The sequence below is a fragment of the Alligator mississippiensis genome, chromosome 3, assembly GCF_030867095.1.
Source record: "Alligator mississippiensis isolate rAllMis1 chromosome 3, rAllMis1, whole genome shotgun sequence".
Taxonomy (NCBI): Eukaryota; Metazoa; Chordata; order Crocodylia; family Alligatoridae; genus Alligator; species Alligator mississippiensis.
Window position 1 is genome coordinate 279343204 of NC_081826.1, and position 27122 is coordinate 279370325.

General features: G+C 44.3%; 1 protein-coding gene across 2 annotated transcripts; it reads left to right on the top strand.

The window, feature by feature from the left end:
* Positions 1-7369: 7369 nt before the first annotated feature.
* On the top strand, positions 7370-25345 carry CAPSL (calcyphosine like). Of its 2 annotated transcripts, none has more exons than XM_006270040.4 (5): positions 7370-7538; positions 19721-19857; positions 20827-21004; positions 21756-21965; positions 24260-25345. In XM_006270040.4, exons 2-5 carry the CDS (start codon positions 19721-19723, stop codon positions 24359-24361), a joined length of 627 nt encoding a protein of 208 aa, XP_006270102.1. In that variant the 5' UTR covers positions 7370-7538; the 3' UTR covers positions 24362-25345. The 2 variants fall into 2 exon arrangements, with proteins under 2 accessions (XP_006270102.1, XP_019351675.1); XM_019496130.2 differs by lacking the exon at positions 7370-7538 and adding an exon at positions 8051-8128.
* The last annotated feature ends 1777 nt before the right edge of the window (positions 25346-27122 follow it).

Here is a 27122-nt window from a genome sequence, read left to right on the forward strand (position 1 = left end):
CTCTCTAGCATTGTTTACAAACACTGTGCTACTCTACCTAATTTCTTTCTAACAATACTTGTACCTGGTCTCTGTTTTGTGCTTCATTGTATGCAGTGAGTAGCTTCTCATATTCCCTGAACCATCGCAGCTACAAAAACACGACTACAGCGTGAATAGAAGTTTCCACCCTTCTCAGATTTCAGCATTCATGGAGGTGAAGACAAAGAGCCTTCACGCATTCTTGACATTTCTCCCAGAGCTTTGCTATGCTTTTTGCTGCTTCCTCAGATATTTATCTGAAGATATGTCTAGACTCCCCCTTCTCACAGAGCTGCTTTACATTTCACATTTGTCAAGAAATCTGAATCTCTAATCATGGGCCAGCATGGGAATTTTGGATTCTATTTCACGGGCAAATAGATTTAATTCATGCTTCCTAACTTAGCAGATCCTGTTACCAAGGACTTTACTAAACAAAAATAGCATTCCTGTAAAATGAATAAACAGTTTCTGTAAGTAAGAATTCAGTTAGATCAGGTGTGCTGCCATTCATTTATCTGTCCAGTTCTCCAGTTCTCTCTTCTCCCGGGACAAAGGGGCCATCACTTGTGCTAGCCATTGTTCTGATCTCAGCACTGAGGAAACAACCTAGAAGTTGGTGAAAATGAAGGTAGACAACTTCTTTGCCTGCTACCATTCAATAATCCAACCTTGTGATCATGATGTGCTCATGAAGCTCTGGCTTCGGCAGGGCCAGCTGAGCAAAGGCAAGTGCTGTTAGTATCTGCAAGGGCAGTCATTAAACTCAGAGCCGCGCATCCCCTCACTACACAACACTGTAATATCTTTCTGCTTTATGTACCCAAGTCTCGTCACTTAGGACGTTTATACACATAGTTTTCTATCCCATGATGCACCACAAATCTGCTGCTTCAGAGCAGACTCGCTTAATTGAGTCTGCTCCACACAAGCTGAGGCGAACTGTACTGCGCCACGTGCAGTTGTACAAATGGCGAAATGCATGAGCGCACAGAAAATGGTGGTGGTGCACTTTTGAACTAAAGCATCTCCAATGTGCTTTAGCTCAAAATCACCCCACCACCATTTTCTCAGTGCTGATGCACATTTCACCGCTTATATGACTGCAAGCTTGCAGTGCCGAGCTCTTTTCAAAGTGCCCAGCGCTGGGGCACTCATGTTCTCATGCCCTTAAGTTTTAATCAGAGCAGAGATGCTAACAGACTGTGAACAGGCCATACCTCCCTTAGCAGAGTTTCAGCACAGTTCTTTAGATGTTCATAAAAAAAACCTTTTGGGGGAGAAGCCTATAACAGGGAACCAGGGGCATTTAAGGGAGAAGCTGCAGCAGGGATAAAACTGTACATTATGGGCTAGTTGCAGGGGAGTAGTCAGCCAGGGCAACAGGTGCCTATTGCAGGGCTACCTGCCTAGCAGTAGAGGAGTAGGGCAGAGCCCTGGTTAGGCAGCTTGGGTGCTGGCAGTAAGCTGCCCTGGAGGCTGAGGGGGCACACCTGCAGCTGGTCAGGGGAGCACCTGACTGGAAGGAGAGGAGCTAGGGATATAAACCTGGGCCTTGAGGCAGGGGGGCATTCCAGGCTTGAACTCAGTTGGGGCAAGAGCTCCTGCTAGTTCAGGCTGGTGGGCAGTGAGAGCTGTGGGTACTCATGAGGCTGGGACAGCAAGAGAGCAGGACAGTGGCTTGACAGTAGTATAATGACCCAAAGGGTTAGTGTTTGAGTTGGGAGTGGTTGCTTGGATTTTTGCTCTTGTTTATGCCAGGAGGGTGAATGTGACTTCATGCCTGAACCATCCCTGTAGCTACAGCATGCACCGGTAGATTTATTAAAATGTGCACTAATTTGCTAGGTTATATACAAAATCTAAAAAACACAAAAACTCAACAAGAACAGTGAAAAGATATTATTTCATTAATCCTGTAGTCATTGTAGTCAAATGTACTTCTCTTATTTTGTAAAACAAAATCTAGCCTTCTTGAGTGTTTTGAGAGTGCTTCCAGTACTTCAGTGTCAATCATTTCTGTAACTGAATTAATTATTACTATACCTGAATTAAGGGTTTTTTTGGTAGCGCTAAAACAGTCTGCAGAGCTATGAAATAGAAGAGAGATTACTAGGAATGGCAAACAGACAGCAAAATTGCAAAAGGAAGGGTAGTATGAATAGTGACACATCAAGACCACTGCAAAGGAGACAAGGATGTTACCATCTGTGGAGTGAAAAGAGATTAGCAGGAATTGGGTAGATTATAAGGAGTCATTAAATCAAGTAACTCCCTCATGGCTGCCTGACTAGAAATGCCATTGATGCTGCCAGACAGTTGGTTTTAAAGTTTAGCTTAAGCGAGAGGCAAGGGGGGGAGGGGTGGCGGGGAGTAGTGCAATTATACCACTGAATCCCACTGGGTCCACCACGATAGCCACATCACTCCATGAATTTGTCATAAATAAAAATATTGCCTGACAGCATAAAGCTAGGGAGATTTTTCTTCTGTGATTTTTATATCAGGGTCAGCAGATGTAATTTTTTTTTGGACAACAAGGACCATTTAATAGTAGTAGCATTTATGACCTGCAATCTAAGCATGCTTCTAGCTAGCAGCTTTTAATGTGTTAGTGCCTTGAAAACATGTACAAATGTAATTGTTACGAGCTGCTCTATAATTATAAAAGTATCTAAAGCACTCACAAGTAGGTCTCCATAGAGCCTGTCTGCAAAGGAACTGAAATTTACCCGATGGCTTATGATAGGAAAACTTGACTGGTCCTTCTCACAGCTAGGTGTCGAGAGTGCAGACCCTGCACAAACTCCCCCACAGTGGTGAATCCTAAGCATCTTCCAAACACAGGTTCCCAGCTGACCTCTGCTTTTTGAACGTGGACAAATTTTGACCAGGGAATAAGAGGAGCTGGTCAACCCCATTTTGTGCTCATGATGGATGGAAAGCTTTAACCCAAACTCCTAAAGATGAAAGGCTGTTAGGTTAACCTGCTATGCCACTGTATACTCTAAAATAGAGTCCAGATTTTGTATGGCACTGTCATTTCTTTGCATGGTCCATCACTAACCATGGTTAATTCTTTATTTGGGCTACTTGATAGAGACTGAGACCCCATGGGTTCTCTCTCCCACCTTTGGTAGTGTCTCATGCCTTCCTCAGGGTGGCCTCAAATCTGGCCTAGGGTCCATCAACAATGGATTGTATTCTGGGCCTTGTTGCTTAGTGAAGTTAGTGAAGGTATATATACATGGCACAAGCAGTTTGGGTATTAGAAGCCGCATAGCTACATCAGCACCTCATTCTGCCTGGGCTAATCTCTGCTTCTCAGTAAGGCTAATGTGCTTGAGCATAGAGCACTGCCATACCTAATATGTCCCCAAGATAGATGCTAAAGGGAGCAGCTGATACTGCCTAGAGGGTATTGAGACTTGTATGGGAAAAAAGGTGATGATAAAGTATTTCTCTGTCCAACTGCATTTAATAAACATGAGCCAGGTCCCACAAGCTGTTACCTGTCAGCTTTGTGTTCTTGAGGGAACCCTGGCACCCAGCTTGCTGGACTTACAAAGGACTTTTCCTTCCCCCCTCCTCCCTGGACACCTCATCTAACCAGAACTAAGCAGAAGAAAAGTTTAATAGGCATTTCAAGCCATAGCTTCCTCGGTCCCAGTATGGGAAGCCTATTTAAACTTGATTGACTAAAACTTGGTCACCAGGTTAGGAAACGTTGAGGCAAGAAACAGAGTCAGAGGGGGTATGGGCCACATTTTAACAATGGTTAAGGGTTCATCACAACATCCAGTCCGTTTGGTGCCCTGACCACAAATGTTGTCATACTTTCCCAGGATGACTGGTGGAATTCCTCCCCACAAAGTTTATGAACACTCCAAGTGTCCCCCTAAGTCGACTGCAGTAAGATCTGGAAGTCATGCTAAGCTGAGGTTTATTAACAACAGGTAAAATGCAAAACATTGATGCTGACTTCACAGTGCAAGCATAGCTAGGCCATCTGAGAAGAAATAATGTGGTATCCCTTCCAGTTTATCTTCTATATTCATAATCATTTCAAGCTGGCTCCTAGGTGTCTGGTTACTCCTTAACAACCAGGAAAAACAAAGTTTTAATCAGTTTCTTGAGATGTTCCAAACCAGATAACCCTTTGTCACTGAAAAAAGTAATTAATTTAAATTGAAACTATTTATATAATAGGTTTTTCCCTGTCAATTATGGCTTGGGACCCTCTTGATTTACACAATTAAAAGAATGCTTTGAAGAGGCTGGGCTAAGGGTATAAGTAAAGCAGCAAACTGTGTGCTTCAAGAGGGAGAAATCTCTCTGACACCATCTGCTGTTGTTCTCGAGAAACTGGGATAAATGGATCGTCTCTGTTTAACCTTCAACAATCACGCTGGGAACTTTGCCTGTCAACAAAACACCCAGGTGCCTTGAAATGATGAGATCCCACCTCTCTCTCGCGCGCGCACTCTCTCTCTCTCTCTGTGCATAGCTTTCTAAACCTGAATTGTATTAGTTAAGCTTGAGCTAGGTTTCCCTAAATACTCAATTGAATCAGGGTAATATTGTAGTTGTTTTTGTTTGTTTTTCCTTGCATGGCTATTATTGCTAGTACCATCATAAATTTCATATACTTAGCAATAAATAACTTTTATAGTCAAACTGGTGGTAACCAGGTGTATTTTTCCTTCTCTACTTCCCCTTTCCCACTTGCTCTGCAGCAACATTTATTTTACCTAAGCCAAAGATCCCTGTAAAGCCCCAAACTACTGTGATGTCTGCTCATCAAGAGGCTACCACTACTAGGACAGCTAGGGCAAAAGATTGGGATGTGCGGAGTTTGAGACATAAGGGGATCAGCTTGTACAGGCTGATTGACCCAGTTTGGCTCAGATGTGCCCAAATGAACTGAATGCTGGCCCACGAAGGTGTCAGCTGGACACCCAGCCGGATTCAGAGGGACTCTGTTCACCTGTGTGCTTGTGTCTGACTGCAGTTTATTGTTGCCCTGCTCAACTGATTCCTGGCATATGAGAGTGTTAGCCTGTACATGCTGATCAACCCAGCCGGGTCAAGCGTGTCACATTAATGTGTGTGTGTGTGTGTGTGTGTGTGTGTGTACTTGACTGATTTGGTGGCTGGAGGAACCCAGCCCAACTGAAACTGAGTCCTGCAAGATAGCTCCACTGGGGATAAGGACTTGCAGAAGTGAGAGATACAGCTTCATACAGAAACACAAGCAGAACATTGAATTACAGAGACCCCAGAAATGTACCCGTAATAAATGAGTATACCCCAAAGTGATGGGCAAATCTGATAACAAAGCCTCTGAACAGTAGGGGTTACAGAGAGGACAAGCCAGGCAAGTCACTCTACCTGTTTTGGTTTCTGTGCAGTAGTTAATGTGCATTTAGAAGTGGTTAAGAAATGAGGAAGACAAATTCCGAAGTTTATGGGTAAAAGCAGATACACTGGGGTCCTATAAATCACAGCCTTGTCTGATACCAGGTACAGGTGAACACGGAGTATTTCTTCACATTCATAAATCATTAATAGAAACAACGCTGGCACATTCCAGGTGCAAAGCAAGGTGTGGGAAGAGGAGTGAGTCGGAGGGGAGGGGCGTAAAAGGGAGAATGTGTGGGCTGAGAGGAAGCAAAGCCACACATTTTTAATTATGAACTCTCATTCCCCTGCACCTTATTTGAGGGTCTGCCCTGTTGCTGTAGTACACATAGCTCCTATTGAAGTGAACACAGCCAGCTTGCTCTCCACCTCTTATAGACTAGATGCAGGTGATGTGAGCAAAGGATTTGGACATGAACTGTAAACACAAAGCAACCTCCTCCCAGGTTTATATTTTGGCTCCTTGACTCAGGCAGCACAGAGTGGCACCCACTAGATGGGGCTGCCAGCAGCAATGATTACGTGTGCGTTGCTTCCTGGCTACACAATGATTTAAGAACTGTTGACAGATGGGGGAAAAGTGATCATATTTTAAAGCTTATGCATTCTGCAGCTTGGTACCTGTTGAAGACAAACAATTTGTTCACAACACAAATGCTGTCAGGCCGGTACCCTAAGCCAGCGCCAAATTGTTTTCTGCTCCCGTCGGGGAATAAGGCACTTAACTACTCTTATTTAGAATTTTGTCCTTCATCCTTTACACGTGCCAAACTCCAAGTGATGTTAGTCGGCTGCCGTTACCATCAGTGGAAGTTGTGTGCAACGACAAACTACAAGGGAGAGCTAATATATCCTATGCCTCTGAACACAACATTGATTAACCTGGTTCACAGTGTTGACTTTTTCAGGTTAGATTCTACATTTTGCTTCTAATAACAGATAGACCACTTGTAAATAAGATAATTTAGACCTAGACCCAAGAGAGAATAAATCAGTAGTGTAATGCTGGGGCACATGGGGCACAAGCCCTGGGTGCTGTCTAGAGAGGGAAGGGCACCAGACTGGAGCTGTGGAGGGAGGGCCCTCATCCACCCCCACCTATCCCTCCTTTCGTCCCCTCCACACTTTGCCCCTTCCCTGCAGCAGCTCTAGCTCCAGCAGTGGAAAGGGCAGAGATGTGGCATCTCCCCGAGCAGCAGTGAACCTCTGCCTCCAGCATGTGCCAGCACCACCCAGGGCACAGTACTGGCCAGTTATGTCTTTGAGAGTAACATTTCTGTTGCACATATTCCTAAATGTTTGAATTTTCTTGAATGGATTATCCCAGCACATCCTCACATAGTCTCTCCACCAGTAGGCCTGCATATGTGAAATAATCAGGAGCAGAGGATATGCCTGCACTTTGTTCTTTGTGGAACAGAGAGAGAGAAGCTCGTCACTGCGCTCGATGGTCCGATTTCAATGCGGCGATTACACCAGTGAGCTTTTTCAACCCTATCAACCCTTGCTTAGGTGGAACTGATGCATGTGCAGGCACTGATGTTTGGTTTGGGGTTTTTTTCACTTCTATAACCCTGCTGAATCAGTGGGAAATTCGGGTGGAAAAGAAAATGGAAGAGGCAGTCCCTCCATTGTGCTATAAGAAGATCTCCCTGGCATCCAGTGAGGACAGAAAGAAAAAGGAAGGGGCAAATTTAAAGGACTATAAATAAAAAGAGGACAAAAAGAACCTGCTACTCGTACAACAGGGCAGCGGCAGGATTACAGCTACAGGTGACCGGAGAGAAGCCTGGCTTGTTGCTGCCACCAATGTCTCCTTGGAAACAGGACGGTAAACTCCAAGTTCCTGAAAAAGGAGCTGGCCAGGATACGTAAACACGTAAACTGAGACAGACGGACAAGGAATCTCTCCAGTCGGTTTTGGGGCTTGCGATAGCCCTGCATCAATTAACATGAGCTGCCCAATCACAACCAGGGGGCTGTGACATGGAGAAGGAGGAGGAGGTGAGGGGGAGACAGGACAGCTTCCCAAGCTGAAGGAGAAAAGCATCCATAGTTTCAAGTAGAAGCAACAGGTTCCAAATTATCATTAAAAGGTAAAGGTTTTTCTCTTTCATTTGCTACCTGGAGATTTTTATGTATTAATTATACTGGGTTTCAACAATAGAAAATAGTCAGCTGTTTTATTATTAAAGCTAAAGCCACAGCAAATAATGATACTTTTGCTCCTTGTGGTAGAAAGCAGACCAAAGCTGCTGAGGGGACATTATAGAGAGGAGAGGTTTAAAATAGGGCAAAATGCTGTATCAGCTGATGGTTTCAGGGCGCGGTGCTTCTCAAGTGACAGAACAGAAACTTGGCAAGCAGATGTGCTGGTTCAATGCTCGTAGTATTTGTAGGGAGTGTTACCATTAAAAACAACAAGAGATGGCGTTCGTTTAGATGATTAAGTTTTCACAGAATGTGACCTCTTGGCGTTAGAAATAGCACGCTACGTGGCACTTAGACAGAGGTTGTCACTTTGGAACTGCTACTGTCATCTATATAATAAAGCCTTTTTGTTCACTTGTCACACCAATGTGTTTTTAGGGAGATAAGGCTGGACTTCCTAAGAGCATTCCCTGGGGCTCGATACAGACTTGGGCTGGTAGCGTGGAATGAGGTGATGTACAGAAAGTCAGATGAAGTGAGTCAGTCATTCCTCTTGGCCTTACAGTTCTGATTGCAAGGGGATTAGGCACCCAGATGGCATTACATTTCAGTGACCTCTTTGAAAAGACCTGCCTGGCATTTCATTTTTCTAAGAAAAAAATGCAGTCCTTGACCAAAGCACCATAGCTAGTAAAAGGCAACAGCTCAGGCTAAAACCTGAAGTTATCCCATACAAAACTGTTTAATGTTAAGAAATTAAATCAACAAACCAATATATCCTTCTTCACTTATGAGTGTTATCTGCTGCTTTCATGTAGTAGGAAATCATGACATTTCCATTTTTTTTCACTGCCAGTAACATTCATAAACCACATGCAAAGCAACACTATTAAGCATAAATGTACAATCATTTAGAGCTAGATCCAGAAACGGACTTGTGAGTTGGGTGCTGCAATGCTTAACTTAGAGGCACTGGGGCCTGAAGCAGACACTAGGATGTGGGTTGAAGTGGGTACGCTAGTAGGAAGAAACAGGCTGCAAGCAGATCTAGGCAGGTTACAGGGGTGGGCCGAAGAGAACAGGATGGGGTTCAGCACTGACAGGTGCAAGGTGCTGCACCTGGGGAGGAAGAACCCGTGGCACACCTACAGGCTGGGGAACTCCCTTCTCACAGTGTTGAGACAGAAAAGGATCTTGGAGTCATCATTGATGCCACAATGAACATGGGCCGACAGTGTGGGGATGTGGTCAAGAAGGCCAACTGTACCTTGTCATGCATCCACAGCTGCATCTCAAGCAGGTCCAAGGAAGTGATCCTCCCCCTCTATGCAGCACTGGTCAGGCCGCAGTTGGAGTACTGCGTCCAGTTCTGGGCACCACGCTTCAGGAGGGATGTGGCCAATATGGAGAGGGTCCAAAGGAGGGACACCCGCATGATCAGGGGTCAGCAGGGCAGGCCCTACAAGGAGAGGCTGAGGGACCTGAACCTGTTCAGCCTCCACAAGAGAAGGCTGAGAGGAGATCTAGTGGCAGTCTACAAACTAGTCAAGGGGGACCAGCAGGCACTGGGAGAGTCCCTGTTCCCCCAAGCACTCCCGGGAGTTACAAGAAACAACGGACACAAGCTAGTGGAGGGTAGTTTCAGGCTAGACATTACAAAGCACTATTTCACTGTCAGGGTGGCTAGGACCTGGAACCAACTTCCAAAAGAAGTGGTGCTGGCTCCTACCTTGGGGGTCTTTAAAAGGAGGCTGGACGAACATCTGGCCAGGGTCATTTGACCCCAGTACTCCTTCCTGCCACAGCAGGGGGTTGGACTAGATGATCTCCTCAGGTCCCTTCCGACCCTAGCAACTATGAAACTATGAGACTCCAGAACCCATAGGTTCCCTGTGCAGTAGGTGAGGAGAATTAAGCACTCCCACAACAACCAGCACACTGAGTAGGGAGCCATCTAAAGAGAGCCCATAAGGAGATGCCAGTGACAGGATGTATCTTTAGCCCTGCTCCAACCTGGGATTTAGGCATGCTATGATTCTGTCAGGCGGCACCTCCATCCACTTAGACCCCACAGCTCAGAACCTTCCCCAGAGTACAGATAACTATGTCCTTTCAAAAGAAGCAGCACAAGTTTCATGGCCAGAAGAGGACATGGTGGGGGTAGTGGGACCCCCATCCTACAGTGCCACCCAGCTCAGCCACAGTCCCATTGTACAGGAACCTCAGTCTCAGGGATTACAGTCCCTCCTCCAAGACTGTTGGTATATTTTTCCAATTACTGTTTAATGTTAAACCACACAGTCCTTAGAGGAGGGGTTGGACCCCAGATCCCCCTGCTAAGTTGAATACAAAACTATAAGGATACAATGTCATGCCCTCACTTGCACAGCATCTCCTTTCTCCTCAGCCCAATACATTTTGCATTTGGCTGTGCTGTTTCAACAGGTAGGGTGGAGAGTGCCCCTAGCAGATTATCCTGTATCCGGAGACTTAAGGAGTTCTCCTAGGTGGGTCTGAATCTCCTGGGTGGGTCTGGGTGGGTGAGGCTCTAGAGTGGTGTTGTCACCACTACTATACTAACTCTGGTTACAAGAAAGTGGGGGTCTGCCACAGTATTTTCTCAAGAGCCCAGTACAGTGTTTTGTACAGCATTTGGTGTGCTTCTAGAACATGCACCAAATCAAGTCCCAAGGGTAAGAGATAGAAATACATCTGGTTTCTGGATCCCAGTTATTGTTAGGCATAAGTTTCTCAGCCCTGTCAAGACTGAGGTGCTTTTCCAAGATACCTACAAGCAGGATGCTAAGTATTTAGGCATCTTTACAAGAAGGCACAAGTGAGGTCCCTCAAGGTTTAGATAGCAGCTGGATTTGGTTTTCAGGATCTCATTTTTGCACACAATGCAAGGTTTTTAGGTACCAAGTTCCCATCAGTTTTTATAAAGTTTCATTTCCAAATATCCTTGAGGATATTTGTTTCAGCCTTGTAGTTGCCATATGTATTTCTGATCTTCATAACTCTGAGTAATAATGTTATCAGAGTGGACATGGGATTCTACAATCTCTCTCAGACCCCGAGTCCATCAAGGTCACATTTCTGTGCAGGGTTGCAGAAGATACAATATAGGGAACAATTCTGACCTATGAGAAAGCTGAACTGAGGGATTTAGAAGCGATTTGTTATTCATGATATCAAACAAGAAGTAAAACTCTACTTCAACAATTAGATCCACTTGTGCAGCCCATCAGCGGAGCTTCACATGGGCCACAGTGCTGAATCCAGCTGCTGTGGATTCACAGGCAAAAAAATATTTTTCACTTTCATCAATCCAGTGTTTACCATGCTGTTACTTAGTTTCTTCTGCGAATGCAAAAGAGCCAGCTTTATCTCTGGTGTAATTCCACTGATTGCAAGGTCTCTAGACACCAGTTGTGAAGGGTGCTGTAACCACTACACTGACTTGTCCTCATCAAGCAGTTTTAACACTCGCTCCAGCCAGGTTCCCTCAGGCTTGGGGACCAGAATGATTTAGGGCTGAATGTCCCCCAGCTCACACCTTTACTTTGTCAGATGGAGAAAATTGGTACAAAAGGGGAGGGAAGTATGGAATACCAAGTACGATCACAGAAACTCCAGTTTTTTCTTTTTACTTGGAAGTTACCCCCAGGTCCATGCTTTCTGCAATCTGTATATTAGGTGCATGGAACAGACACAATAGAAGAAACCCCTGCTGCCAGTGAAGGAGAAGAGACACTGGGAAGACAATCCATAGAAGAGAAATCCTATGAGAGACTACTGAAAATAAGTTCTGCTTTTGGAAGCACCAGTATTTGTTGCAGAACAGTATAGTCCCAAAGTGTCCCTGCCCCTTGATCATGCTGTTTCTATATCACACACACTGGCATTCCTCATCACTTCTAGGGATTCATATGAGTTAGAATTTATTTAAAACTGCCCAAAAGAAATCCAATATTAAAAAATCAGCTGTGATTGCTTCTCAGGGACTTGGCTACACATCCTCAATCTATTCAAAGAATTGGGACAAGATTCCACTTCTGTTCTGAAGGCAAAATTATCCTGTATATTCTGTACTTAATTGTTGTATACACATTTTAAATAACTGTGAATAGATATTCACTGTTACTAATTCTCTGCAAAGAGTCTCAGGAACAGCAGTCAGGGCTTTCCTGCACTAAACGTATTCCACTGAGTAAAGATACTGAAAGACTTAGGGTCAGGGCCAGCAGCTTTGCCTGTTTTAATGCGAGATAGTGCTATCTTCATCTCTTCTTCACTGAAAGGAGCTGTTAGGCTTTGATATGTAGTTGGTTATTTTAGGATGGATGTGGTTTTCTGCTTGATGACCTTGTCAAAACTTTAATCTGGTTCTGGAAAGTTGCCATTTGTGACTAATACATTTGTGATGGCATTTGGTTGAACAGGACAAAGTCTCTGTGGCTTGACCTCTCCAGTTAGTCTCTTGCTGATTGACCAAGCCTTTTGGCTTGAATGGGTCATGTCTATGTTTTTTATCATATCTAGCCTCCTGTTCCTCTTCATCTCATTTAGGTGGAGCTCTAGCTCACTGGCGGTGTGACATCTAGCCATGCTATCAGGTGGCTATTCTATAGTCTGCAATAGTTTGCTGCATTTCTCATCCCAGCAGGGTTTTTACGGTGCCCTCTGGGGGTGGTGGCATGGGCTGTTGTGAGGCTCATGGAGGTGAAGTCGGTGATATTTTCAGCAGTAGGTGCTGGTAGTTCATGTGCTGAATCCTCGATCTTCTCAGAGTATAATAAGCAATTAGCCTTACAAAAGTTCCATCTGGATGCCAGTTTACTTGGTGTTTCAAGTACTGTATTGGTAGTTGTTATTATCAATGTGGGGTGATGTTGTGATTTGGGAAATTGGCTTAATACCCTTATTGTTGGTGCTGGTTGTGTGCCAACCCACCGCACCAGGTCTGAGCTGGTCTCAGTGCCCCATCTGCCAGATGTGAAGGTCTTTGGTTGTTTAGGGTTGTGTATGAGCAGTATGTTGTTGATGCTTGCCCAGGTGATTAGTGTTTCTCTATTCTTATTGTTCCTATGGTAGCCCCAATCAATGTGTTGGCTATTGTAGTCTCCTGCAAATAGAGCAGGCATTGGCATAGTCAGGATTGTCGCATGTTACCTGTGCTTGAGGAAGTTTGTACATGTTCATGATAGTGGTATCTGTGGTTCTTATTGCTGGCCATTCAATCTCTTGCTGTGGTGTACACTTCTGAAGGAGTAGGTAAGGTAGGTTGTAGTCCATGAAGGTAGCAATGCCATGCACTCGGCTCAATGTAGAGTCTGCAAGTACATAACCTGGTATCTTCAATCTCTGTGTAGTTTCACAGTGAGTCCCTTATAAGAGGATCACATCTGGTTTGTACTTGATAGTCAAATACTCAAGCATGTTAATCTTGAAGATTGTAAGACTTTGACATTGAGTTGTAATATTGTAAGGTTCAAGATGGCTCAAGTAAATTGACTAGTTGCTGTGAAATGTTCTGAAATTGTTTTGGTGACGTATTTCATTTAGCTGTGGAATGGACTCCTCAGCTGCTCACAGGATGCAACATGGGAAAGTATACTTCTTGCATCCCATCAAAAAAATCCTAAGCATTCCCCATGTGGGGTATTCATTATACAAGATCTTTAGGAAGAAGATTGGAATAATTGATGCACTTGGTCCTAAATATCAAGTTCCCAGAGGATTGTGGTGGTGTAATTTGTAAAGCTTGCAGAGATAATACTAATATTTAGTACTTGTCTTTTTTAACTACAGACTATGGGAGTAGGGTTGTGCTTTTTTCTCTGTCTGTTGAGTGTGAGGTCATCATTGGAATATCATATCCATCCAGCTCTGGTGTCCACACTTCTAAAACAATGCTGGTGTGGGGAGGAAGCATCAGAAGAGAGCTACAAGGTGATCTGAGGCCTGAAAATATTCCTTTACAGAGAGAGACTGAATTGGCTTATTCTATCTAGTCAGCCAAGAGAGAGTTAAGAGAAGCACAGTCTACAATTACCTATCAGAAGAAGGCAATTATGAAAATAAATGTATCCTTAATCTAGCAGAAAAAGGTATAAGATCTTTCATTTGGAAGCCAAAGTGAGACAAATTCAGACTAGAAACAAGACAATGAATGTAATTAGCCGTTGGGAAGGCTTGCCTAGGGTAGATTCTCCAAACCTTTAAATCTAGACTGATGTTTGTCTGAATGTGTTATTGCACAAGCAGAAGCTAGGGCTTGATGTAAAGATTACTGGGCGAGGCTCTTTGGTCTCTGTTATACAAGAGCTAAGACTAGATGATCATGCTGGTTCTGGCCCTGTTCTGTGAATCTTGTGTGTAGCATGTTGGGTGTGAATAATTTGAGCAGAAAATGGTTTGGTGGTAATAGGGCACACTTGGATTCAGGAAATATTAATGGGAGCAACTCTACATTTCTGCAAAGGGGCCTAGAAAGAGAGATCTGGTAACCCTGTTGTGTTAAGAAAATATTTTATAATGTGGTCATTTGGATGACCTTCAATGGGTAGGTTTTTGCAGCATGCTTTACTGCTAAGTGAAGTTGGCATTTATCATAAAGAGATCAGGTTTGTTTGTGGACAGATAGCTACCAATCTGGCCACCTGTACATTTCCTCTTAAGGGCAGGTTGCATTTCCTGTTTTGTGCAACTACATGTTTGCCCTCTGAAAGGGCTACAGAGGTCTTTCTAGTAATCCATTAATGAGACACTAAGAAAAAGGGCCCCTAAGTACATTGTTAGTTCTGAGTGATGCAATAGCTGAGGCAATATGCTGTACATCCATTCAGAATAGTGCTGTCTTGTATTGAAACACCAATTGAAGAACAGTTATTTTCTCATCACCTATCTTCACACACAGTTGATGCAACATATGAATCTTGAGACCTGGAGTCCCTCACTTTTGACCCTTAGCCCCTGCACCCTTAGACCTGCCAGTACCCCTCACTCTGACCTGCAGCCCCCTGGCTCCCCAGCACTGCTGCCCATGCAGCTCTCTGCTGCCCCCGAAGAACCTCTCTACCCCCTTCCCCTGCCCCAGCACCGGCAGGCAGGCAGGCACGCACACGCGCATGCGCACACACCCACACACCCCCTGCCTACAGTTGCCAGGGCCCACACACAGACCATGTGTTGCCCCAGCCTCCAATCACTTTTCCCTGCTGCCTCCAGCCCCGGCAAGCTGGCAAGTGCCAGGAAAGCAGAGGCAGAGCAAAATCCCAGACTTCTGCTGATATCTTAAAAAACCTCCTGGACAGAGATGGGAGGACCCAAAAAGAGGACACATCTAGGAAAACCCAGATGTATGGTAACTCTACTCCTGTCTCTAAAATGCCAGCATGACCAAAGGAGGTCCTACAGCTAGGCACCAGCTCTGCTTAGTACTGGACAGGGGAAAGGACTAGAGCAACGGTTCCCAATCTGTGATACCGGTACCACCAGTGGTACGCAGACAACCTATTAGTGGTATGCGTTAGCAGATTTATTATAATTACTTTATATGACAAAAATGTGCTGGTGGTACTTAAGGTTGAATTGAAAAAGTTGCTGGTGGTACTGAAGATTGTATCATTTTAAATTGGTGGTGTGCAATCTGTCAGAGTTTGGGAACTGCTGAACTAGAGGCATGGACTGATTAAGCAATTATGCCACTATAAAGGGGAAGAATTCTCCCAGTCCACCTGAATTGCCTGAAATAATTTCCTATGTCTCATTGATCCCACAGTCTATTGAATAAATTACCATTTGTTTCATTCAGGGGTAAATCACTGTGGTTTGTTTCACTTGTTGCAGGAAAGGATCAGACAGACAAAACAATTACAACTAGTCTGTTGAAGCATGTTCATGAGACATAGTCCTCCCCCCGCCCTCCCAGTTTCCCATTTAAACAGCATAATTGTCTGTCTATCCCAGGGGTTCTCAACCTTTTTGAATAACTGTACCCCTTTCTACTCAAAGTTTCAGCTCATGTACCCACTTATCATTTTTTCTGTTTTTAAGGGGGGTGCAGATTGATGCCTCCGCAGTGCGGGAGGAAGTGGGGCTGGGGTAGGCGCTGCACAGCCGGGGTGGGTTGCGAGACAGAGCCATAAGCGGCTCATCCAGGGAAGCGTGGGAGGTGGGGGGGGGGAGCCCCCGCCACTGCATGCACCCCAGGAGGGCATATGTATGCAGGGTGGGGCAGGCTGCCCCAATGGTGGGAGAGGGAATGGTACTGGGGCAGGGGCTGCCTAGCTGGGGTGGGGCATAGAACTGAGCTGCATGGTGGGGTGGGAGAGGCTCCTGTCACTATGCGCACCCCTGGGAGGGCATGTGTCCCTGGATCTATGTGCGGGGTGGGGTGGGGCAGGCTGGATCTGTAGGATGGTGTTGGGGAGGTACCGGGCTCTTCCCGGCAGGGGCTGGGTTGGGCTGGGATGTGCTTGGGGGGGCAGTGGTGGAGCTGGGAAAGTGGGTTGGGGGGGCTATGTCGAATTCTGAAGTGGCTGCAGCCCCCTCCATAGCCCTGCTCCTATAGGCCCCTGCAGTGAGGGAGGGAGTGGGCAGTGGAAGGGACAAGTGCTGCACCGCCAGGTGGAGCATGGTATGCAGCCATGAGCAGCTTATCTGGGGATCGCAGGAGGGGGGGTGGCTCCTACTGCTGCATGCACCCCAGGAGGGCATGGGGGGTGCATGCCCCTGGATCTGCACACAGGGCAGGCTGGGACCAGGGCAGTGCCAGGCTCTTCCCAGCAGGGAGGCTGGGCTGGGCTGGGTTGTACTTAGGACGGACAGCGGCAGTGCTGGGAGGAGGGCTATGGGAGGGGCTGCAGCCACTCCAGAATTCACTATAGCCTCCCAACTCCCATCCCAGTACTGCTGCTGATCACCCCAAGTGTAGCACAGCCCAACCCCTCCACTGGGAAGACCCTGGTGCAGTCCTGGTCCCTGTCTGCAGTGTCAGCCTTCCCTGTCCCTCACACAGATCTGGGGGCACATGCCCCCTGTGCCCTCACAGGGCTGCACATAACAGCAGTGCTGGGATGGGGGAGACAAATGGGGGGACTCACATGTGGCAGCCGCCACCCCTTCCACCACCCACTGCCACTGCTGCCCCACCTTGGCTGTGCACCACACTACTTTACCATGGCCGGTTGCACGTGCAGCTCCATGGGCTGCTGCTAAGCCTCACGCCCAGCTAATCGCATGCTCCTGGGGGCAGGCACAGAACACACTTCCTTTCCTGCCATTCAGACCCTCGTGGCTCTGTGGGAAGGGAGTGGCCGCAGCACCTCCTTGCCTTTGGCTATTGGCTGAGGGTGGCAGCTCAGCACCCAATCAGGACAGTGAGCGGCAGTGGGGGTGGGGAGGTGATGGTATGTGCAGTGTGGAGCTGGTGGTGCCTGGCATGCCCCTCCCCCTCTCCCTACCCCAGCTAAGAGACAAAGTGTGGGAATGCGCCAGGGGAGACGCTGCCACCACACCCTGGGGTGTGCCCCATCCCCTGCCCACCCACACTCCCACCCACGTGTACCCCCTATGACCTTTCTAAGTACCCCTAGGGGTACATGTACCCCCACTTGACAACCCCTGATCTATCCACATAGTAGGAAATGTGAGGCCACATGGGCTGCTCTACTGCTACTTTCTGTGAAAGGCTGTGGACACTAGGGCCATTTATAAATGTTATCTTTTTCTAGGCTACTCTTGGACTACAGCCGTTAGTATATACACATGGATGTTTGTAATCCGAAATAAAATTGGCTCCAGTCCAAATGAACTAAACCTCATTGAATGAGGGCAGTTCGAATTAGGCATTTTAAACTGTATTAATTAACATGTATATAGGGAGTTGCTTTTAGGAAAAACAGTCCTTAGGAACTCTGCAGCTAAATATTGCAAATATCAAACTCAAATGGGTTTTTTGCAACACAACAGAGGTTATCAGGCATAAAGTAACACCTTTACAAAGTCAAATGTGCCAACAACACCTCACCATGACTAAGTCTCAGGTCAGTTGCACCCATTACAGTTCTGGAACAGCACTTTAGATAACTGTCAGTAGATTTGCAACAATGTAGTAGTGCTTAAATAGGTTGATTGTTATTTCCTAATTATTTCCAGCTGCAAGCGCTAAGTGCATAAGCCGACACACAGAATGTGCAAATCAGGTCTGTTAAGAGGCTGATGGTCAATGATAATTTATTAACTTTTAATTCAAATTGAAATTTGATTCAAACTGTGTGATGTAAATCAGTTAACATAGTTTACAAAATGGTGAGGAGGTCTGCAAAGGACCTGTAGGATGGTAATGGATCACTATGGGATTGCTAACCCTCTAATACACATGTACCCCACAGGGTGGTTGTGAAATTTAACTGAGTATTTACAGAGAGCTTGACATGCTGCAATGAAAGATGCTATGAACACCTGTAGTATTTAGTTTGCTGTTTATTTTAAATTGGTACTAAAGCTAAGGACAGAAATTATACCTAAACTGATAAAAGCAATAGGACAGTGGTTTAAATCTGGAACACAACAGAAGTTCAGTGCACCTAAACCACTTTCAAAATGACCAAAACCAGTTTAAAATAAACCTGGATGGATGTAGTATCAGACTTAACTAATTTAAGTTAAATCGATTTATTGAACTTCTGTCCCAGATCCTCTCCTGATTCAAATTAATCCAGCATCCCAGGATGCTTTGCATCTGCCCTGCAACCTCCCCCCTGGCAGGGTGGCCTAAGCTGTCTGCTGCAGCCAAGCAAGAAGGCATGCTCTAGTGCCTCCTGGCTTCTGGCCTGAGCCACTGCAGGCATGTGGCTGCATTTCTGGAATCAAAAGTGAATGTCTGTTTACTTGCTTATGGGTTCAATCCATGAAGCTTAGACTAACCTACGAATATTGAATGGATTCAGTCTTGGGCTTTTTGACTGTCTATACTTAGCCTGAGTCACCAAGAGAAGGCCTCAGTATGCCAACCTTTGTACCTGTAGGAGACATCCACTGCCGTGGAAAACTAGTAGCAAAATACAAAAATCCCTAAATGAAAAAAGAACAGCTATGAGAGACTAGTAACTGCAGTACTTTGCATTTTTGTTGTCCGTTCCATATGGAGATTCAAGCTGATGAGCTGGGCTGCCAAAGGTGCCACTTTTCATTGCCTTAGTAACCAGAACAGTAAAATGACGGTCTAATAGCCAGCTGTGTCAGACTTCTAGATGGCCAAGTTGCATTCATCAGCCTTTCCAACACTGCTCTTCAGTATGCATACTACACATGTCAAATACTTGCATGTCTTTTACTATTCACATATGAGTCAGGGTCCTGGCCCGAGTGGAATAACTCTACAAGCCCCCCTTCAGGTGCAACAAGCCCACCCACTTACTCTAGTTGTCCTCCAGGTCAAAGCTGTTGTCTCCAGCATGAGAGGAGGAGGCCCTGCCTGCCAAGTTAGGCCCTGCATAATTTGCCCCTCCGAGGGATCTGAGGAAACAAAATAAAAAGAAAGTGAGACAGAACAACTGAGCTGCCATCCCTCCTCCTCATGGAGCCTGGGACAACTTGCAGCCTGACTCATTGACCAGCAAATTCCTTAAAACAATAGCTCATAGTCCTGCCCACCTTCACAGAACTGGGTTTTAGGGTGGAGCCATAGAAGTAGCTCTTTAACCCTGTTGTGCGTGGAGTGAACTTTATACTGTACACCCCTTGCAGGCCCCTCTTTAGGAAAGCATCTAGGTATGTACTTAAGTCCATCCCTATTGATAACATAAGCAGGTGCCCATATCTTCAATGGTAGTTATGCACATATGTGAATGTCAAACTGCATAGGGATAGTTTCCTGAATCAGGGCCCCCATGTATTCAGCTAAGTATGCACTTAAGTATTTGGCAGGCTTAGGGCCATACACTACATCTTAGCAGAGCAGAAAGCTCTGACAAGTGAATATCCTGCTGCCAAAGTAGGTAAGCCAGGGTTAACTATTCATTAGCAGGTGCTTTTGAGAGTGTATTCTGCAATCAGTGCCAGTCACACTAAGTCTTTATCTTCATTATAAATATGCACTAAATGAGAATTCTTGTACCAGATGCCCGGTACAGCAAGACATGACCGAGAGATGGCAATCCAAGCCAAAAAAGACCTGGTCAAAGCCACAAACCCAATTGAGAAGCTTCGGCTGCAATGTCTATCAAGGGGGTCTGCAGGCATCAAAGGACTTGGCAGGTAAGCCTAGGCAGCCAAATAAATCATTAGTCTGAGTAGCACGTGTTACAGAGAGCTACAGCAATCAGGGGGAACTACAAAATCTCAGCAGTAGAGTGAAGTCCTGGCCACCTTGAAGTCAATGGCAGACCTCCCACGCACTTCAGTGGGGCCAGGGCCTCTCTTGTCTATTTCAAACCCTCCCTAATTTGGGAGTGGAGGTTGAACCTGGAAAGTTCAACTGCAGTTCCAGTGCTACAGTGCTGTCTTTTTTTATTGTATTTTTTTCTTCAATGATTTTTTTTTAAAAGTACAAAACCAAGTGACCACTGGAAAACCATGCAACAAGCAGGGCAGATAAATGAATGCAACAATCAGGACTACCAACATCAAAACAAAGGAGTGTAGTAAAACAAGGGCAAAACCTCAGACTTTGGTAGAGTGACACTGATTTCCAACAGCTGAGGACATGACCCATATCTTCTGTTTTGTTAACATTTTAACACAGGGAAGGAGTTGACTGGAAAGTAGGGTTTCAGCCCCCCAGCGCATGGCTATAGGTTATATACTTACTAGTTTATGAGTTTATAGTGTGAGGTTGTACAATCATTGTATTATTCCCATTTATGAATTGGAAAGTGAGGCACAGTGAAATTCAGGACACAAAAACACCTGGGCATCTAAGTCAGGTTTGACTTCCATATTAGGTATGTAAAGATATGTCTGTAGCACCCCTCCATATCGAGTTTTTATTAGTTTTGTTTTTGTGAGGTCCAGAGGTCATTTTCAGAGGAGACAGATTGGAAAATGGGTCTTATCAAGCTGTGTAGATGAGCTGTGTAGACATTGTTCATCCCTTCCTCAATTGCTGCAGCCCTGCTCCTTCCTGAAAAGAAATTAGGAGGAGAAAATGTTATCCCAATGAAGGCTCCTTCTACCTTTTCTCCTTATTTCATTTATATTTTCTTCAAATCACACATTTTTCCACAGAGTCTTTCGGATTATGGATGATGACAACAGCAGAACCCTTGATTTCAAAGAATTCATGAAAGGATTAAGTGATTATGCTGTCATGATGGACAAGGAAGAAGCACAAGAGCTTTTCAGGATGTTTGATAGAGATGGCAGTGGAACAATAGACTTTGATGAATTTCTCATAACATTAAGAGTAAGTTTATGATCACGGTGCTTTGTTATTACAGAGATGCAAAAAAAAAAAAAAAAAGAAAAGAAAAAAGATCTGAACCTAGTTAGGTAATTTATCAGTACAGACCTGGCATTTCCTTCAGTAACAGTGGTATCTACAGCAATGTTAAGGTGACAACTTCCATTTGAAAAATTCCACTTTTATCTAAGTTACATGAGATTTAAGGGGGCTTTGCTATTTAGGCTACTTACTTGGGGCTCAGAAAATTTGGGTTCTCCCCCAGCTCCAGCTTCTGTGGTCAAGTTATTTAATATTTTTGGGCTGCAGGCCTGCATCTCTAACATGCTGATAAGTCTTCCTTTGTCTTTCTTCTCTGATTATATTGTGTGTTCATCCATGTAGGGCTGTCTCTCATTACAGACCTCTGATCTATGGACTGCTACAACTTAAAAATAATTAAAAGAAAGATAATATTTTGCGTCTTTTTCAAGTGATATTTAAAATCATTAGAACAAAAGGATATTATAGGAATCATTTCACTTCTGTTTGCAATTTGTTGACTTTGCACTTGATATGAGTACCCTCCATTAAATTGCTTTGGTGAGGCTGAATTGCACTTTCTCTTTTGTTCATTTGTCCAATGAGACCACTCTCATATTTGGCTGTGGTCAGAATACCTATGTCCCAGGAAGAGCAGTAGTAAAGCTGCTTGAAGCTGATATTGGACAGGTAAGCAGCAGATCAGGATTAATTTATTACTGTTTTCTTCCAGCCTCCAATGTCCAAGGCCAGAAAAGAGGTCATCATGCAAGCATTTAGGAAGTTTGACAAAACAGGTGATGGCGTGGTAACCATTGAAGACTTACGAGGGGTTTATAATGCACAGCATCATCCCAAATACCAGAATGGAGAATGGACAGAAGACCAAGTTTTTAGGGCTTTCTTAGATAATTTTGATTCGCCCTATGACAAAGATGGGAAGGTAAGTGAAATAGCTTGTGTCACCCAAAAAGAACTCCACTTGATTCCTGTCTGACATTGTTACATGTGAAAACAGTCATAAGCCATTTTCAGCATTGTGCTCTTACTTTTGTCCCGAGATCTTTAATGAAAATAGTCAACAAGACTGGTCCCCAAACGAATTCTTTAAGAACTCCACTGGTAATTTCCACGCTTTGGTTCTTTTCTGTTTTAGACCACGATGGGGATTTTGGTTACCACCTGTGCCAGTTACTGGCCTTAACTGTGTTTTCCACTTGAGAAGCCTTTTCAACACTCTTCTAATGCTGATGGTTATAGAAAAGTCAGTTCCAGAACCTAGTTCTTTTGTTTAGAAGTTCTTGGGCTAACCCACTAGACCACAGGTCCTGAGCAACAAACTTGACCTCTCTGCACTAGAATCTGATCTCAGCCACAATGTTGGTATAAAGCTCTGAAGCCTGACCTCAAGTTTAAAAACATCCTGTTATTTGAAACAGGGACACGGTTCCTGAGTAAGTACAGAGGACCTAGCCTGGTGTTTTTAACATCAGGTTTCAGATCAACAAGATTCATATAACTGAGAGACAAGGATTGCTGACTCCAGCCAAAATTCTTCTTCCTAAGTGCCTTAATGCTGAGTTTTGCTAAAAAAGCATCTTTGCCCCATGGTCTTGCTGAATTCTCTGAGATGACCAGGCTTAGCAGTATGGGTTATTTGCTTATAATCAGTAGAACAGACTGTAAGGTCTGGTTTTCCCATTCAGCAAATATTTTAGGTGTTTGTCAACTAAAATGTTTGGAACAATGGGAATTACGGGGTCATATACCTTGATATATGAAGTGAGAGGCAGGGATTTCTTAGGGTGATGCCTTTTATTGTACCAACTTCAAATGCAAGACATTCTTTGTCCATTCAGATAATTCTTCAAAGAATGTCTTGCATTTGAAAGCTTGTCTAACTTTTTTTCAGCTAGATAGTTGATCCAATAAAACATAACATCCTAAGAAATTCTTGCCTTCCACATATTTTCTGGACCATCACTGCTACAAAATTACTCTGACACATTATATAGGATAGCTTTATTCAGAGTATTCTATAAATAAGCCAAGTATTAAAGCTTCACAAAAAGTATGTATGATTCATATGAATGAGGGAATGGAAATATATTTCTTCATGCAATCAATGCCATGGCAGTACAAAGAGCAGGAAGTTTAGGCTAATTGTTTTTATAAAAGGATTCAGTCCTGCAGTGCATATCAAAATAAGAAACACTCCCCTGGGTTTAGAAGCCCGTTTTGTTTGTTTCTGCTCTGAAGAATGGTACTTCTTGCTGGATAAATTGAAATAAAGCTGCAATCTCCTAATTGCACTAGGAGCCTCTTCCATTGTATTCACAACAGTGCAAAGAATGCCTTGTTTGAAGACCAAATGAATATCACTGAACAAGTTACGTAGCAATATTAATCTCCGTGAAGGATCAGTGTTTTACTCATTCTGGTTATTCTAACTTTACAGGTTTCTCAAGCAGGATGAGATTAATAGTAAATCTCTTTAACTAGGTTTACCTATGGTCTTGCCTCATGGTCTTGCTGAATAACTTCTGTACGCAGGTCAAATTTCTGACCAGTGGAGAAGCCCCAGGAGGCTGTGGAGTGCCCTTTAACTAGGTTTACCTAGTTATAGAAATCAGAGATTAAGATCTCTGATTTCAAGGACCTCTCTATAGTAAGACATTTTACAAATGAAGAGGTTAATTTCTGCAACATACACGTCCTTCGTTTTCCCTTGTGTATTAGCTACTTAAATGGAAATGACTTAAAACATAGCTATGCACAAAAGTTGCTTTTTGCACCATTTAAAATGCTTCAGTGCCATGACAGCAGAGGTGCACAGCTTTACAGCACTTTAACAATGGATACAGTGCTTTAAATTAACCCTTGTTAAATGAGGTATTACATTTGAAGCACTGTATTTTATAGCACTTTAGCAACCTACATCACTTTAAATAACTTCTGTATGCAGGCCAAATTTCTGACCAGTGGAGAAGTCCCAGGAGGCTGTGGAGTGCCCCTTGCCTCCTAGCCTGGAAAGTGCAGGGAGACACATAGGCCCCCACCACCAAACACTACACTTCTGTCATGTTTAAGAGTACTTGTGATACACCTACAATGTTTACAACATATGGTCTACATCCTTGTTCACTTCCTGGTGTTTCTTTACATATAGCTCATGTGTATAATTTATGACACAAAGAATGAAGGTTTCTTTTTCTTTTTTAAATTCTCCTACTTCAGGTTACAACAGATGAATTCATGAACTACTACGCTGGAGTCAGTGCTTCAATAGACACAGATGTCTATTTTATCATCATGATGAAAAATGCTTGGAAATTCTGATTGCATGAAACGAGACTGTATTTCTTGCTTTTTAGCTCCACCTCGTTAAATACATACACAATCATTATGGCCACACTTCCTGCAATAGCAACTTTCAGTCAATGTGCTGATTTCAGTAAATAAGGAGCAGCAGTAATTACTGTAGCACACTGTTTTTGACAAAATCATCCTCACCTGATTGGCAAAAGGCCATGCCAGTCATCACTCTTTTGTTTTTTTTCTTTTACTCTCCATATCTATCTTTTCTTCTCTCAGGGAACCCCTTTCTTCTACCACTGTACTGACTACCAGTGGTTCCCAAACGTGTCCTTACATCTGTCGAATAAGATGCAGCTGTGTTTTTCAGGAGGTGGAATAGAAGCGTAGCAAAGAATTGTGGGAATGCAAATACTTCACATTTTACACCCTGTAAACATAAGGGCACGCGTGTAGCACAGACGCTGTCCCAGGGTTCCTTAGACGTGTCTGCCATCTTTTTTTCCCTTCTATTCTTTTGTGTCTTGACTTTCTCTCCACTCTCTGGGACCATCCAGCTTTGCCCTTCTCAAAGAAAACTGTCTTGTGGATGTAGATGTTTTATGGTATTCTTTTGTAACTGTGCACTGAAATACTTACCACCGCTCTACCAGACCTACCCCAAAAAACTCTCCCATTTACTAAGATGCTACTGCTTGGAAATTTCTATGAACTACAGAACTTTGTAGTCTGACAATTTCTGGCTTTGCTGCTGAAAAGAAAAAATAAATAAATGAGAGAGAACCTAAAGAAATAGTTGGACTCTTTCTGAATTTCAGTACCTCTGAGAATGGCTGGCTGCTCAGTTACCTGTGAGGAGAAGCAGAAGCTTGTTGAAAAAAGGAGCCTGTCTTGCCAGACAGGTCTTGTCTAATTCTCTCGGCTGTGGTCCCCCATCCCCATTGCTTCCCCTCACCTATTTCTCTTGTTTGGTTCCTCTTTGTCCTGAAATAAACTGTTGTCATTGGAGTTCACAGTTTGCATGGAGAAGCAGGTATCCCTTTTTGGTCATGAAAGCACCACAAGCCGATATGTTCAGTCTTGTCATCCGTAGTGAAAAGCTCAAGGTTTGATAAACAGTGAGCTACACCGAGAGCACGGTGGGTCAGATTTCCAGAACAACTTGCCACTGGAACCAGAATTTTAAGAGTTCAGCTCCTAGTTAGATAGAAACATAACTGGGTAGTCCTGTGCCCCCGCTGGTGGCCATGTCTGGGGTCAGCAGCAGGAGTGACTACTATTTTTGTGCCCCCTCCCTAAGTCAGCACCCTGGTCACCGTGCCCACTTGGTTACACTTGCTTTTAGAAACCAAAAGCAGGCTTACCTTTTGGCTTGAATCGATATGATGTAGCAGGTAGGTCCCTGGAATTCCTTTCCACAAGCCATGACCTCTCTGTGCTTTCCTTGATCAGCACACTTGCTTAATGATTTAGTGTGGAAGTTGGGATGAATGTACAGTCTATGGAACTGGTTCCATTAAGAAAACATGTTTCATCAAGAAAAAGAGGAGTCTATACATAATGTAATACTGTTGGGCCCCATCAAATACATCTATGCACATGAAGTATAAAGGTGGCTTATGTGAAAGATATATATGCCCTCAGCTACAGCCTTTTCAAAAGTTGGCAGTTATACATAACCAATTTAAAAAAAAAATTATCTATTAGTTCTGTAACAAGTCTTACATTCTCTACTATGAATGTTTTAAATAAAAATGTAACCTTAGTGGACTGAGAGAATTACAGAGTGAAAAGCATATACTTTTTCCCAGGTCCACAAGTTTGTTGTGTTGACATTTAATCAAGTGAACTGAAATGTTTTAATAATTTTAACCAGCTTGTCTGTTTAATAGTAATTGTATAAAGGTGACAAACAGTCACTCCATTCCAAACACAATACACCTTTTCAGAAGTAACTGTTTCTTCAAAACAGGTGAAAAGCACTTATAGTCCCAAACCTGTTGGTCCTGTCCCCAGCCAGTAAGGACCATGGGGTGCATACAGATGAGCACAGTCATCCCTGGGGACAAGAAGCAGCAGCAAGCCTTGTGCCACTGCTTCTTGTCCCTGGGGAATGCTTGTGCCACATGCCCTCTGGCGCACAGCAGGTGCCCCAGGTAGGGTAGGGGAGGCTGGGGCCAGCAACTGTGCTGTCCCCAGCAGCCTTGCCTGGGGTGCTGGGGGCAGGGGAAACTGCAGCCATGTTGCTCCTGCAGCTTGGAGGCTGCCTAGCAGCTGGAGTATGGCTTTGGCAGGCCAGGCTTGGGTTTTGGGCAGCATGTGCTGCAGCCATGTGCACCGCCCACATTTTTTCTACGTGGATTTTATTGAGCCCAGGATCTCCTGGGGTCAAAAAAACCCCAAACCAACCCGTCCTGGAAGGTAGCAGCGCGGGAAACATCTGAATGTGAAGTATGTGTCTCCGCGGATGGGTCTGCAGCACCACATACCAACATGGCTGTGCTCATCTGGATGCAGCCTATGAGTTTTGGAGGTAGTTAATAAATGTATTTATGTGGTTTGTGTGTCACCCTTCCCAACAAAGGCCCAGGATAGCTTACTGCAAGAGAAACAGAAACTTAAAAGGGAAACTAGACTACATAAAATAAAATGAGACATTGTAAAATAGCTGCATTAGGCTGAAGTCAGGCAGAAAGCAGGGTAGATTTGAACTTTATAGACTAATTAAATTTAGTGCAAATCAACCCTGCCTTCTGAGTTTTGCCCTTGACTTTAAAGAGCATAG

Coding starts and splice junctions, on each gene's coding strand:
- CAPSL (XM_019496130.2), top strand. CDS start 8,108: ATGTACAGAAAGTCAGATGAA. Junction 21,005..21,755: donor AATTTCTCATAACATTAAGA/GTAAGTTTATGA, acceptor GTTTTCTTCCAG/CCTCCAATGTCCAAGGCCAG. Junction 21,966..24,259: donor CCTATGACAAAGATGGGAAG/GTAAGTGAAATA, acceptor CTCCTACTTCAG/GTTACAACAGATGAATTCAT.